General features: G+C 49.0%; 1 protein-coding gene and 1 long non-coding RNA gene across 6 annotated transcripts in view; both read left to right on the top strand.

The window, feature by feature from the left end:
* Positions 1-12,494, top strand: part of OGDH (oxoglutarate dehydrogenase) — a 75,445-nt gene that overhangs the window by 54,447 nt on the left and 8,504 nt on the right. For all 5 annotated transcript variants that reach the window (XM_082399740.1, XM_082399737.1, XM_082399741.1 and 2 more), the window contains 9 exons: positions 7,901-8,080; positions 8,425-8,577; positions 9,303-9,405; positions 9,743-9,871; positions 10,222-10,372; positions 10,613-10,740; positions 10,906-11,084; positions 11,560-11,631; positions 12,218-12,346. In XM_082399740.1, coding sequence (XP_082255866.1) covers positions 7,901-8,080; positions 8,425-8,577; positions 9,303-9,405; positions 9,743-9,871; positions 10,222-10,372; positions 10,613-10,740; positions 10,906-11,084; positions 11,560-11,631; positions 12,218-12,346 — 1,224 coding nt within the window. The remainder of the gene's footprint in view (positions 1-7,900; positions 8,081-8,424; positions 8,578-9,302; positions 9,406-9,742; positions 9,872-10,221; positions 10,373-10,612; positions 10,741-10,905; positions 11,085-11,559; positions 11,632-12,217; positions 12,347-12,494) is intronic.
* On the top strand, positions 6-3,657 carry LOC309632416. The gene is made up of 2 exons (XR_014246905.1): positions 6-2,733; positions 2,844-3,657. It is a non-coding gene; the product is annotated as an uncharacterized lncRNA (long non-coding RNA).

Below are 12,494 nucleotides of genomic sequence, written 5' to 3'. Positions count from 1 at the left end.
TAACCTGGGCTCCAGGCGGGCTCTGGGGTCTTTGCAGCAGAGAAGGCTGCGGAGGCCACAGCATCAATTAGACTTTCTCCTGAGGCTTCTATGCTCACATCAGCCTTACTTAGAATGACATGTTTTCATCATTTAATACACTTGTTGTTTTCTGATTAGTAAACTTGGACAAACAGGAAACTTTCTTTAAAGTGGAGAGATTTTAATTACAGTGTTTAAGATCGTGGTGTTATTTCAGAATATTTTCTTCCATACCCACAAGCATATAGATGGCTTTCCTCTTTTAAGAAACTGGGTTCTATATACACAGTTTTATATCCACTTCTTATTTACCACAGTGTTTTCTCATGGCATTATATATTCTTAAAATACTAATTTTAATGGAAATATTCATTATAGGTTGTTTCATAAAATAGATATTGAAAAGGTGCCAAGGAAAGAGAAAGGTCTAAAAACAACCTATCTCTGAACTGTGTTTTAAACAGATGACCAAACACAGAGAGTCTTTACTGCTTTTTGGGTAGGGGCTGAGATGCTAACAGGAATGGTCTTCAATCTGGACAGAGTATAGCAAAGATCATTCACAGGGATTGGAAGCCCAAGACACAGGGGGATTATTTTTTTTTTTAAGAAAAAAGTTTTTCCATGAGTAGTCTCCAGAGTCAGGTGAATTCCATCCCAGGAGTTTTTTGTTTGGTTGATTGGTTGGGTTTTTTGGTGTTTTTTGGTTTTTGGGTTTTTTTGATTATTTATTCTTTTTTTTTAATTAATTAATTAATTTATTTATTTTTGGCTGCATTGGGTCTTCATTGCTGCGCGCAGGCTTTCTCTAGTTGCGGCGAGCAGGGGCTGCTCTTCATTGCGGTGCGCGGGCTTCTCATTGCAGTGGCTGCTCTTGTTGTGGAGCATGGGCTCTAGGCACGTGGGCTTCAGTAGTTGTGGCATGTGGGCTCAGTAGTTGTGGCACACGGGCTCTAGAGCGCAGGCTCAGTAGTTAGTTGTTGCACACAGGCTTAGTTGCTCCGCGGCATGTGGCATCTTCCCAGACCAGGGCTAGAACCTGTGTCCCTTGCATTGGCAGGCGGATTCTTAACCACTGCACCACCAGGGAAGTCCCTCTCCATTTGTTTAGATGGGGTAATTTCTGTTCCATCTTTAAGTTCACTGAGTCTTTCCTTTCTCCCTTCCATTCTGCTATAGAGCACCTCCATTTAGGCTTGGGGATTTTTTCCCTGATTTCCACCCCCTGGGGGATTTTGTTTGTTTGTTTGTTTTGTTTTTTCAACTCTAAAGTTTCCATTTGGTTCTTCTTGTATCTTCTGTGTCTTTGCTGAGTTTCTATTTTTTCATGTATTTCAGGCATGTTCATAATTTTTATTGAGGTATTTTTATGAAGTTTGCTTTGAATTTTATGAATTTTAATTTTATGAAGTCTTTGTCAGATAATTCTAAAATCTGTGTCATCTCAGTGTTGGCTTCTAATGATTGCTTTTTCTCATTCAAGCTTAGATTTTTCTGGTTGTTGGTATAACAAGTGCTTTCTTACGAAACCAGACATTTTGAGGATATGTTATGAAACTCAGAATCTTATTTAAATCTCCTGTTATAGCAGGTGTCCTCTGGACATTTCGGGTCGGGGTGGGGGGACACTTGTTACTGCCAGGTGGGGTAGGGGTCCAGGTTCCCCACCCCAGGTCTGTTGATACCCAGGGAAGGGAGGGGACGGAGGGTGGGGCAAGGGTGCTTTGTTACTGCTTCCCAAGTGGCCTCCGCTAACACCAAGGATGTAGTGGTTGCCTAATTACCAGCAGCCTAGGGGGACTGCTGGGGACACCGGGCCTTTGCTGGGGCAAATGGGGGTGGCCACAGTGTTTTCTGTGGGGTTGGCTGCAGCAGGGTGGTGATTGTCTAAAAATCTTCTGTACTGCTAGGTGACCTGTTCCTGGTCTTCTGGCCAGAGAGAGCCACTTTCCTTGAAACTTCTTTTTGCTATGCCTGTTGGTGTTTCTGAGTTGCCTGCTTCTCTAGCCCTAAATCTGGGCTATATGAGGCAAAAAGGTAGCGCTGGGAATGATCACAAGTCATTCCTCGGGACCTGAGGTCCCTGGCTGATCTGCTTGCTTCTGTCTACCTTCAGTGTTTGTTTTATATATATAATGCCCTGGGTTTTTAATTGTACTTATTAGCAGGAGAAGGAGGGAAAGGTACATCTCCTCCATATTCCAGAAGCGGAAGTCCCTATGAGCACTTTTTTTTAAGTGTAAATTCCATTTCTTTAGTAAATATAAGACTATCCAGTTTATCTGTTTCTTCTTGAGTGAGCTCTGGTTACTTCTGTCTTTCATGGAATTTTTTCATTTCATTTAAGTTGTGGAATTTATGAGCATAAAGTTTGCAGTGTTCTCTTATTAGGGTCTGTTGTTTTATCCCTTCTTTCATTCCTAATATTGGTAATTTGTGTGTTTTCTCTTTTTTTCTCGGTTATATAGATTTGTTGTTGGTTTCAAAGGAACAGCTTTGGTTTCATTGCGTTTTCTCTGTTGTTTTCCTGTTTTCTATTTCATTGGCTTCTGCTCTTTGTAATTTCTTTCCTTCTACTTGCTTTGGGTTTAATTTAGTCTTCTCTTTCTAGTTTCTTATTTCTTATTCATTGATTTGAAACCTTCCTTCTTGGCAATATAAACATTTAACAGTATTTGAATTTAAGAATCACATGATACAAATACAGTACAGGTGTGTATATGTGTAGCTGATTCACTTGGTTATAAAGCAGAAACTAACACACCATTGTAAAGCAATTATACTTCAATAAAGATGTTTTAAAAAAAAAAAATACAGTACAGGTAAGCCTTTGGTTTGTCAAACTTCTTATGACAGAAGGTCAAGCATTTTGGTTGAACTTAAGTGAGACTGTGTCCAGAGGAGAGTCTTAGGATGGCATAGTGTCTGGAAAATTACCCTAAAAGGAAGCCGTGACCATGTAGCCCAGAAGATAGAAGACTCCTAGAAGCATAAGAGCTGTTTTCAAATAAATGAATGCTTCACAAAGCAAGGAATATAATGGGCAGAGTCCGCACCAATGCATAGCAATTACCAGGAAGCAGCAGATTTCAGCTGAATGAAAAGAACTTCCAACAATCAGACCTGTTCCTTTTTTTTTTTGCACCGCATGAAATTTAATAGCGTGGGGAAGACACTGAAAACAGGGGACAGGGAAGAAGGTACAGAGTCCGGGTTGGGTGAGGACCTTAGTTAGCCAAATCCGGGGCCTTCAGGCCCACCCAGCTGCATCTGCAGGTTGATGCGGTAGCCCTTAAGGCTGCAGAGCACCCGGCCCATGTGGGAGCAGGGGTAGTGGTGTGGATGGGGGCAGCCAGGGACAGAGCTGCAGGGTTGAAGGAAACAGGGCTCCAACCAGGATAGACCATTTGGCTCTAGGGTCCCCTCTGGCTCTCAAACCCAGCAGTTCCACTTTGTGGGGTTTTCCTACTAGTACACTCACTCCCAAATGTCTACTGAGAGATTTCTTTAAAGATATCACTTAGGGAATTCCCTGGCTGTCCAGTGGTTAGGACTCGGTGCTTTCACTGCCGGGGCCCGGGTTTGATCCCTAGTCAGGGAACTAAGGTCCTGCAAGACACGCAGTGTAGCCAAAAATATATATATATGTAATATATATATTATATATATTATATGTACATAATATATATGTCACTGCTGCAAAATTAATATCTTAATAAAACTGGAAGAAAAAATAAATGTACAAAACTGAAATAAATAAGTAATATGGAGGGACATTGTGGGGAAGCTATCACTGCTGCAGCAAGACTAGAAACCAAAATTTCTACCACTACATCAGTAGGGAGCTAGTTAAATAATTTATGATATATCCATCCATGTGTCACAAGGCTTAAATGAATTAATACGTATAAATTAATATACATAAAGTGCTCAGAATAGTGCCTGGCCCATAAATAAGCACTAATGTAAGTTAACTGCAACCGCCGTGTAATAAAACCATTTGAGAGAGTAGGATCTATATATACTGTTGAAATGAACTATAAGATACATTAAGTGGGGGAAAAAAGTACAGAACAGAATGTGGAGTATAGCTCCATCTCCGTGTGTGTGTGTGAGTGGGTGGGTATGCGTACACACACCATATGTGTTTAAAGATGAAGAAGTCAGGGACTTCCTTGATGGTCCAGTGATTAAGACTCCGAGCTCCCAGTGCAGGGGGCCCGGGTTCAATCCCTAGTCAGGGAACTAGATCCCGCATGCCGCAACTAAGACCCGGCACAGCCAAATAGATAAATAAATATTTTTTAAAAATAAAATAAAAAAGATGAAGTCAGTAACAGTGGTGGATATTGGGGAGAACAGCTGGGGGACTGAGGTCTCAAAACTTCGAAGCAGTTCACTTTCTGTGATGTTCTAGCTGTAATGTGCATATTATGATCACTGTCTTACCTGCTCCCTACCCTCATTTCCCTATGGGGAGACCCAGACCCAGATGGACCGTGGGATTGATCAAGGTTCTCTGTAAGTGCTCATCAGAATTCTCCCTGGTACATCTTTTTTTAATGTTCTCATCAGTTTGTGACTATTTCTAATCTTTTCTTTAGTCAGTGTAATAAAGGAGTTTATGTAAAAGCAATTCATCATAAATAAATAAAGAATTCTCAGACTTCTGTAAGAACTACAGTTTTGCTAATGTTTTCTTAAATCTTTTTACTGTTTTTGATAACATCAGTCATGACATGGGGCCAGTAAGATCTGTAGCAGGAAAGGAAAGACGTGCTTTGCTGAGGCTCTTGTTTCTCTAAGGACATACGTAGGATTTCCTCTTCTGAACTTTTCTTCTAAGGAAGCCATCAGATGCTAAATGTTTTTGTATAAGAATGTTTATGAGCGGGGGGTGAGGGGGCTTCCCTGGTGGCGCAGTGGTTAAGAATCCGCCTGCCAATGCAGGGGACATGGGTTCAAGCCCTGGTCCGGGAAGATCCCACATGCCGCGGAGCAGCTAAGCCTGTGTGCAACAACTACTGAGCCTGCGCTCTAGAGCCCGCAAGCCACAATTACTGAGCCCGTGTGCCACGACTACCGAAACCCGTGTGCCTAGAGCCTGTGCTCCACAGCAAGAGAAGCCACCGCAACAAAAAACCCATGTACCACAATGAAGAGTGGCCCCCACTCACCGCAACTAAAGAAAGCCGGCACGCAGCAACAAAGACCCAACGCGGCCAAAAATAAAAATAGATAAAATAAATTTAAAAAACAAAGAACAAAAAAAATTATTAAAAAAAAAGAATGTTTATTGGGCTTTCCTGGTGGCCAGTGGTTAGGAATCTGCCTGCCAATGCAGGGGACACGGGTTTGAGCCCTGGTCAGGGAAGATCCCACACGCCGTGGAGCAGCTAAACCCATGTGCCACAACTACTGAGCCTGCACTCTAGAGCCCACGGGCCACAACTACTGAAGCCCACGCACCGAGAGCCCGTGCTCTGCAACAAGAGAAGCCACCGCAATGAGAAGCCCGTGCAGTGCAACAAAGAGTAGCCCCCGCTCGACGCAACTAAAGGAAGCCCGTGCACAGCAATGAAGACCCAATGCAGCCAAAAATAAATAAATAAATTTATTTTTTTAAGAAAAGATTTTTCAGGGAAAAGTTTAAAAAAAAAAAAAAGAATGTTTATCAAAACCAAAGAGTCTTTGTATAAATTTTGGCAAAGCTGTAGGAAGCAGTATTATATAATCACTAAAATATTTACTATCCTGGGGAAACGGTCACAATATGGTGAGTGGAAATGCGGGTACTCATGCTGCTAGTAGGAGGGTGAGTGGTACAACCACTTTGGAGAGCACTTGATGGTATTTAGGTACAATGTTCTGACCCTGTGGCTTAGTTTTCCCTTCTTAGGAGTACTGCAGAGAAACTCAGTGTTGGCTGGAGAAAACCTCCATAAGAATGTGTAACAATGTGTTAACCACAAGTTGGAAACAACTAAATGTCCAACAACAGGAGAATGGATAAATGAACTGTGGTATATACTATTCAGTACTTAGATTTCACTAAGCTCTACTACAGGAAGTAGAGGTACACGTTTCAACCTGGATGAACCCTGAATATAAATACTGAACAGAAAGCAAGTTGCAAAGGATTTGCACAGCATATAGAGTATGACACCATATGTAAGGTACATAGACTATATATCTCTATGGTTTAAAAGACATGGAAATACTCTTCCAAAATGTCAGTGCTATGAAAAACCAAGAAAAGCAAGAAGACTTCAAGATTAAAGGGGACTAGAGAGAGGTGACAACTAATGCAGGGTGATGTGCTGGATTGGATACGGGACTAAGGCAAGAAAGACTGGACATCGTTATTACAATTGGTGGAATGTGTCTACTGAGGGTCAGACAACGGTATTCTGTAATATTAAATTGCTTGGGCCAAGAACTGCACTCTGGCTGGTAATGAAATGTCCATGTTTTAGGGAATAGGGACGTCTACTACTTACCTGCAAATGGTTTAGGAAAAATGTGTGTGTGTGTGTGCGTGTGTAATGGAAAGAGCATGAATAAGAAAAGGGGCAAGATGGCAACAGTTGGTGAATCTGAGTAAAGACTGTGTGGGAGTTCTCTGTATGCTTTCAACTTTTCCATAAGTCTGAATGATATCAAAATTTTAGTGACCAATAAGCCTAAGAAGATACTATATATTGTTTATGGATGTATGGAATACGTATTGCAACACGTAGAAACTGTGTCCTCCACTTCCAGGGCCGTGCTCCCTGTGTGTGGGCCAGCTGTATCAGAAATGTATAAAAAGTCCTGAAACTGTTAAGATTGGTTCATTTTGGCTTGTGAGTTCATGGGTGATCATTATAGTATTATCATACTTTCTATATGTTTGAAGTAGTTCATAAAAATAAATTTTAGGTATTTATTTTCTTTTTTATTTTTTTGGTTGCGTCAGGTCTTAGCTGTGGCAGGCGGGATCTTTTGTTGCAGCATGTGGGCTCTTTGTTGTGGCACGCGGCCTCCTCTCTAGTTGTGGCGTGCGAGTTTTCTCTCTCTAGTTGTGGCGCGTGGGCTCTGTAGTTTGCAGCACGCAGGCTCTCTCGCTGAGGCGCACAAGCTCAGTAGTTGTGGCTCGCGGGCTTAGTTGCCCCGCAGCACGTGGGATCTTAGTTCCCCGACAAGGGAACGAACCTGCATCCCCTGCACTGGAAGGCGGATTCTTTACCACTGGACCACCAGGGAAGTCCCCATGAAAATAAATGTTAAATGCAGGTTATAAAATTACGAATATGTGATTAAGTTTTAGTACATCTAAGTGGTGAGGCCTTTAAATTTTCAAAGAAAAAAATGCTAATGTTAAGTGACCAAAGTGCAAAATTACAGAAATGATAGGATCTGAAATTTTATATTTATATTTCATGTGTATGCATGCAAAGAAAATCATCTGGAAAGGAAAACATCAAAATATTTACACTGAACCTGGTAGAATATAGTGACTTTAATTTTTCATACTGTCTTCCAAACTCTGCTGAACATGTATGAATTTTGTTAGCAGAATAGGAAAAAAAAACAATTAAAAAAAAAATAGTGTTTGGGAACTGTCTTAGAGTAGGCCAAGGGCAGCCAAGTGACCTCCGGCAAGTGGCCTTCAGGCTCCACCCTGCCTGCTGTTAGCCCCGCCCTCACCCTCAGACACATAACATTCCTGCTCCTGCCCTGCCCTCTTATCTTGCCCTGCCCTCAGCTCCACCCCCTGTCCTGGTTCCACCCTGCCATTGGCCTAGAGGGTGGGTCTGCTCTGGCCCACCCCACCTCTGCCCCACCCATGCCCAGCAGCATGCCCAAGCCCCCTGGCCAAGCTGCCTGTCCCTTGCAGATCGGCTTCACCACCGACCCACGCATGGCCCGCTCCTCACCCTACCCCACCGATGTGGCCCGAGTCGTGAATGCCCCCATTTTCCACGTGAACGCGGATGACCCGGAGGCAGTCATGTACGTGTGCAAGGTGGCAGCCGAGTGGAGGAGCACCTTCCACAAGGACGTGGTGGTGGACCTGGTGAGTGACCTTAGCCCGTGTCCTGAAGGGAGGGGTCAGGGCTCCCTAGAGCCAGGGCATCTCACTGCCCCTCCTGAGAGCTCCTGCATCTTCGGCCTGGGTGACCTGACCTGGGGAAGAAGGTAGTTGGGATCCTGTCCCGAGATAGTCCCAGGTCACTCTCGTTTCATCTCATGTGACAGTCAAAGCAATTCTAGCGAGTGAAGGAGAGAGAGACAGGACCCTAATTCTAGAAGAGGTAAACTGAGGTGTCACGTAGGAGAAATGGGGCAGGTCCTCGTGGGTCCTGGGTCCCGGCCAACATGGTCCCTGTTGGTCAGCTGGCATCTCCTGGCTGTGTTCAGGTGTGTTACCGACGCAATGGCCACAACGAGATGGACGAGCCCATGTTCACGCAGCCGCTCATGTACAAGCAGATCCGCAAGCAGAAGCCCGTGCTGCAGAAGTATGCCGAGGTGCTGGTGTCGCAGGGCGTGGTCAACCAGCCTGAGTATGAGGTGCGTCCCGGCTCTGGTCCCAGTGGGCCTTTCCAGAGCCAAGGAGGGATAGAGAAGGCCCACCACAGGGCCAATGCTCGCTTTTGCAGAGTAATTAGGATCCAAGTGAGAACATGTGAAATATTTCCAACTATAGCATTTCGGTGCAGAACTTCTTGGAGAGTCCAGGCTACTGAGGAGTTGCGTGAGGGAGGTGGGACCTGAGAGCACTTTGGCACAAGGCAGTGGCCTCCTTGGCTTACAGAGTCCAGTGCACAGGGGTGAGAGGCCGAGAGGCTGATGAGGGATCCAGCTCGTAAAGGGCCTGCTGTGACCTGGTCAGTTCTGGCTGGTTATGAGTGCGAAGGCCCGTGCAGGGTGACGGAGAGGGAGGAGCAGGGCTGCGTATGAGCAAGCTGAGTCGGAAGTATGGGAAGATCAGGGGCTGCGCTTGGAGCCATGAGAACTCGTCAGAAAGAATATGGCGAGAGGGTGGGCGGGGACAGGGCTCCAGCGTTGAACAGGATCTGCAGCCAGCAACTGGAGAAGCAGCTACGGGAATGAGAACAGTAAAACGGAAGCTTCCCACAGACCTCACGGGGTGGTGCGTGTTGGGGGGAGAAGGCCTGGAGGCCAGTGGGGTCTGAGGGACTCTGCACTCAGGAAGTGCAGGCGCGCACTGGCCGTGAGGCTGGTGTGCCCTGTGCAGAGCGGCCCTAACGGCTGTGTCGGGCCCGACCCTCCAGGAGGAGATCTCCAAGTATGACAAGATCTGTGAGGAGGCCTTCACCAGGTCCAAGGACGAGAAGATCTTGCACATCAAGCACTGGCTGGACTCCCCCTGGCCTGGTGAGTGAGCCCCTCCCCGCTCCACAGCACCTGTGGGCCCCGGAGTCAGACCCCTGACCTCGGCTCCCGGTCCTGGTGAGTGAGGAGTGCCACCGGTGAGCCCCTCCCCACTCCACAGACCTGTGGGCCCCGGGGTCAGACCCCTGACCTCGGCTCCCGGTCCTGGTGAGTGAGGAGCGCCACCGGTGAGCCCCTCCCCACTCCACAGCACCTGTGGGCCCCGGGGTCAGACCCCTGCCCTCGGCTCCCGGTCCTGGCCACTGCTGCACAGCGTCTCGCGTGTCCATGGCTCCGTGAGGAGTGGCACCTGTGTGTCAGCTCGCCCCTTCCCCGCTAGGCTTCTTCACCCTGGACGGGCAGCCCAGGAGCATGACCTGCCCCTCCACGGGCCTGACGGAGGATATTCTCACGCACATTGGGAACGTGGCCAGCTCCGTGCCTGTGGAGAACTTCACCATTCACGGAGGTAAGGGCGCCACCCGGACCTTTGGAAGTGTTGGGCCGAGTCCAGTGCCAGCTGTGTCCCGGCATGAGACCAGTCCTCGCCCACCTGCGGTCCCTGCTCGTTCAAGGCCGGGGTGGCTGGATGAGGGAAGCCCTCGCCTCACCTCACCCCTGCCCTGGCGAGGCCCTCAGCCAGCGGAGCAGTGGAGGACGGGACGGGATGTCACAGCCTCTCTGGCCTGGTCTCCACTCAGCTCCCTTCCCCGCTCTCCCGGTGAATCAGGACTCCGAAAGCTGGGAGCGAAGGAAGCTCAGCTCTTGTCCCGAGCGGGAGGGTGTGCCGGGCGGCTGGTGAGCACGCTGTCTCCGCAGGGCTGAGCCGGATCCTGAAGACGCGTGGCGAGCTAGTGAAGAACAGGACCGTGGACTGGGCTCTGGCAGAGTACATGGCTTTTGGCTCCCTCCTGAAGGAGGGCATCCATATCCGGCTGAGCGGCCAGGACGTGGAGCGGGGCACTTTTAGGTAATGGTCTCAGTGTTCTTGTGGGCCCTTCAGAGCACGGGAGATGGAAAGGAAGGGCTCTGGAGTTCCTCTCCCAGAAGAAAATCCCTGCCAGGAGACAGTCATCAGATCCCATTGCTCAGACCCAGAAGCACCCTTTCCCTGCTCTGATTAGACGCTTCTGTTAAGAACGGGGCTTTGTGCTCCCGCGGCAGTGCACGGGGCTGGCTTCTGCCGCTGATCTGTGCTGTTCTCCCTCAGCCATCGCCACCACGTGCTGCACGACCAGAACGTGGACAAGAGAACCTGCATCCCCATGAACCACCTCTGGCCCAACCAGGCCCCCTACACTGTGTGCAACAGCTCGCTGTCCGAGTACGGGGTCCTGGGTGAGCACCCCAGCCTGCGAGGCCCTCCTCCCTGCCACCTCCCCCCTGCTTCCCCTGCCACCCCTCCCCCCTCCTCCCTTCCGTCCCACTCTCCCCCCCCTGCAGCCCCCTTCCCGCCCACCAGCTGACTCCTGTCCTGTCTTCTCCCTCCCTCCTGCTCTTCAGGCTTTGAGCTGGGTTTTGCCATGGCCAGTCCTAACGCCCTGGTCCTCTGGGAGGCCCAGTTTGGTGACTTCCACAACACGGCCCAGTGCATCATCGACCAGTTCATCTGCCCGGGACAAGCCAAGTGGGTGCGGCAGAACGGCATCGTGCTGCTGCTGCCCCACGGCATGGAGGGCATGGTGAGGCCCCCGCTCCTTCCCGGCAGACCTAGAACGTGGGAAGGGCCTGCCTAGGACCCTGACCCCGAAATTGGCACCGTACAGGCTCCGCTGGTGTTCCCCACCTCCCTTGGAAGGCAAGAGGCAGGTCCTGCTCCGTTACTGATGAGAAGTGGCTGTGCGGACAGGGGCCTCACAGGCTCCGGTGTTCCCTGTTCTCTTCCCTCCTCCTCCGCCAGGCCCTGGGGGGGTTGCTTGCTTAAGACTCGGGTTTGGAAACCTGGAGGAACCAGGAGTGCTGGGCCCTGTCTTGACGTGGAAACGCCCCCTCCACGCTCCATGGGCAGGAGGAGAAGGAATTAAACTGCCAGCAGGAAAGAGACAAGTTGGTGTTTTTCAGACCAAAATGAGCAAGTTGGTTAAGGAAGAGATGTACTGAAAGCAACGGTCAGCATGGGGGAAGCTCCTGATCTGTAACTTGTGTTTCTGGTTCCAGGGTCCGGAACATTCCTCCGCCAGGCCAGAGCGGTTCCTGCAGATGTGCAATGACGACCCAGACGTCCTGCCGGTGAGTGGCGCACCTGGGCGTCTGTGGGCAACTCTGAAGGCACGACTGCTCTGTGCCTCTCAGGAGTCGCAGGTGGGCCCCAAGCCTGCTGGTCTCCACAAAGTGAGAGGCCTTCTTAGAGCACAGAAGACAGTGCCGGGCTGCCTCCTGTCGTCCCTGCTGCTGTAGAAAGCAGAGGCGCTGAAAGCTATAGCAGAAGCTTCTAGGAGTGATACTGCCTGTATTTTGATTCAGGCAGACAGTTTAGAGGAAAGAACTCTGGGGTGATTTTAGTGAAACTTTAAGAGCTAAAAGGAAATTTGGGGGGTTCTGTTTCTAAGGAACATCAGAATTGGTTTTAGGTAGAAGCTGTGTCTGTCCCAGGCCAGGCAGTAGTTTTCAGAGAAATAGGGATTACATGGGACTGAGAATCCCATTCAGAGCGTGGGGCTGGCTGGCTGAGCTCTCGTCAGTGTCCCCTGTGTGTGCATCTCTGGAGGAGCTGTGGCACCCTAAGGCTGTGGCCGTGAGGCCCTCTGCCTTGATGCCCCCTGCGACGGGGTGCTCAGTGCCACCTGGCCTCTGGCCCTTTCCCTTCTTGCTCCAGGACCTTAAGGAAGCCAACTTTGACATAAATCAGCTGTATGATTGCAACTGGGTTGTCGTCAACTGCTCCACCCCTGGCAACTTCTTCCATGTGCTGCGTCGCCAGATTCTCCTGCCCTTCCGGAAGCCGGTCAGTTGGGGGTGTCCCAGCTCAGAGAGGCCTGGCTTGAGAACTCAGGGCCCCAGCCCAATGGGAGGATGGACTTGTGGGCGGGTGGTCGTAGATGGTGCGTTGAGCTTGGAGGAGAGCTGAGCCCCCGCAGGGGCCAAGGGAGCAG

The sequence above is a fragment of the Balaenoptera borealis genome, assembly GCF_965194805.1.
Source record: "Balaenoptera borealis genome assembly, chromosome: 7".
In the NCBI taxonomy this organism is placed as follows: domain Eukaryota; kingdom Metazoa; phylum Chordata; class Mammalia; order Artiodactyla; family Balaenopteridae; genus Balaenoptera; species Balaenoptera borealis.
Note: the sequence above shows the minus strand (reverse complement) of the source record. Positions and strands in the feature narration are given on the sequence as shown.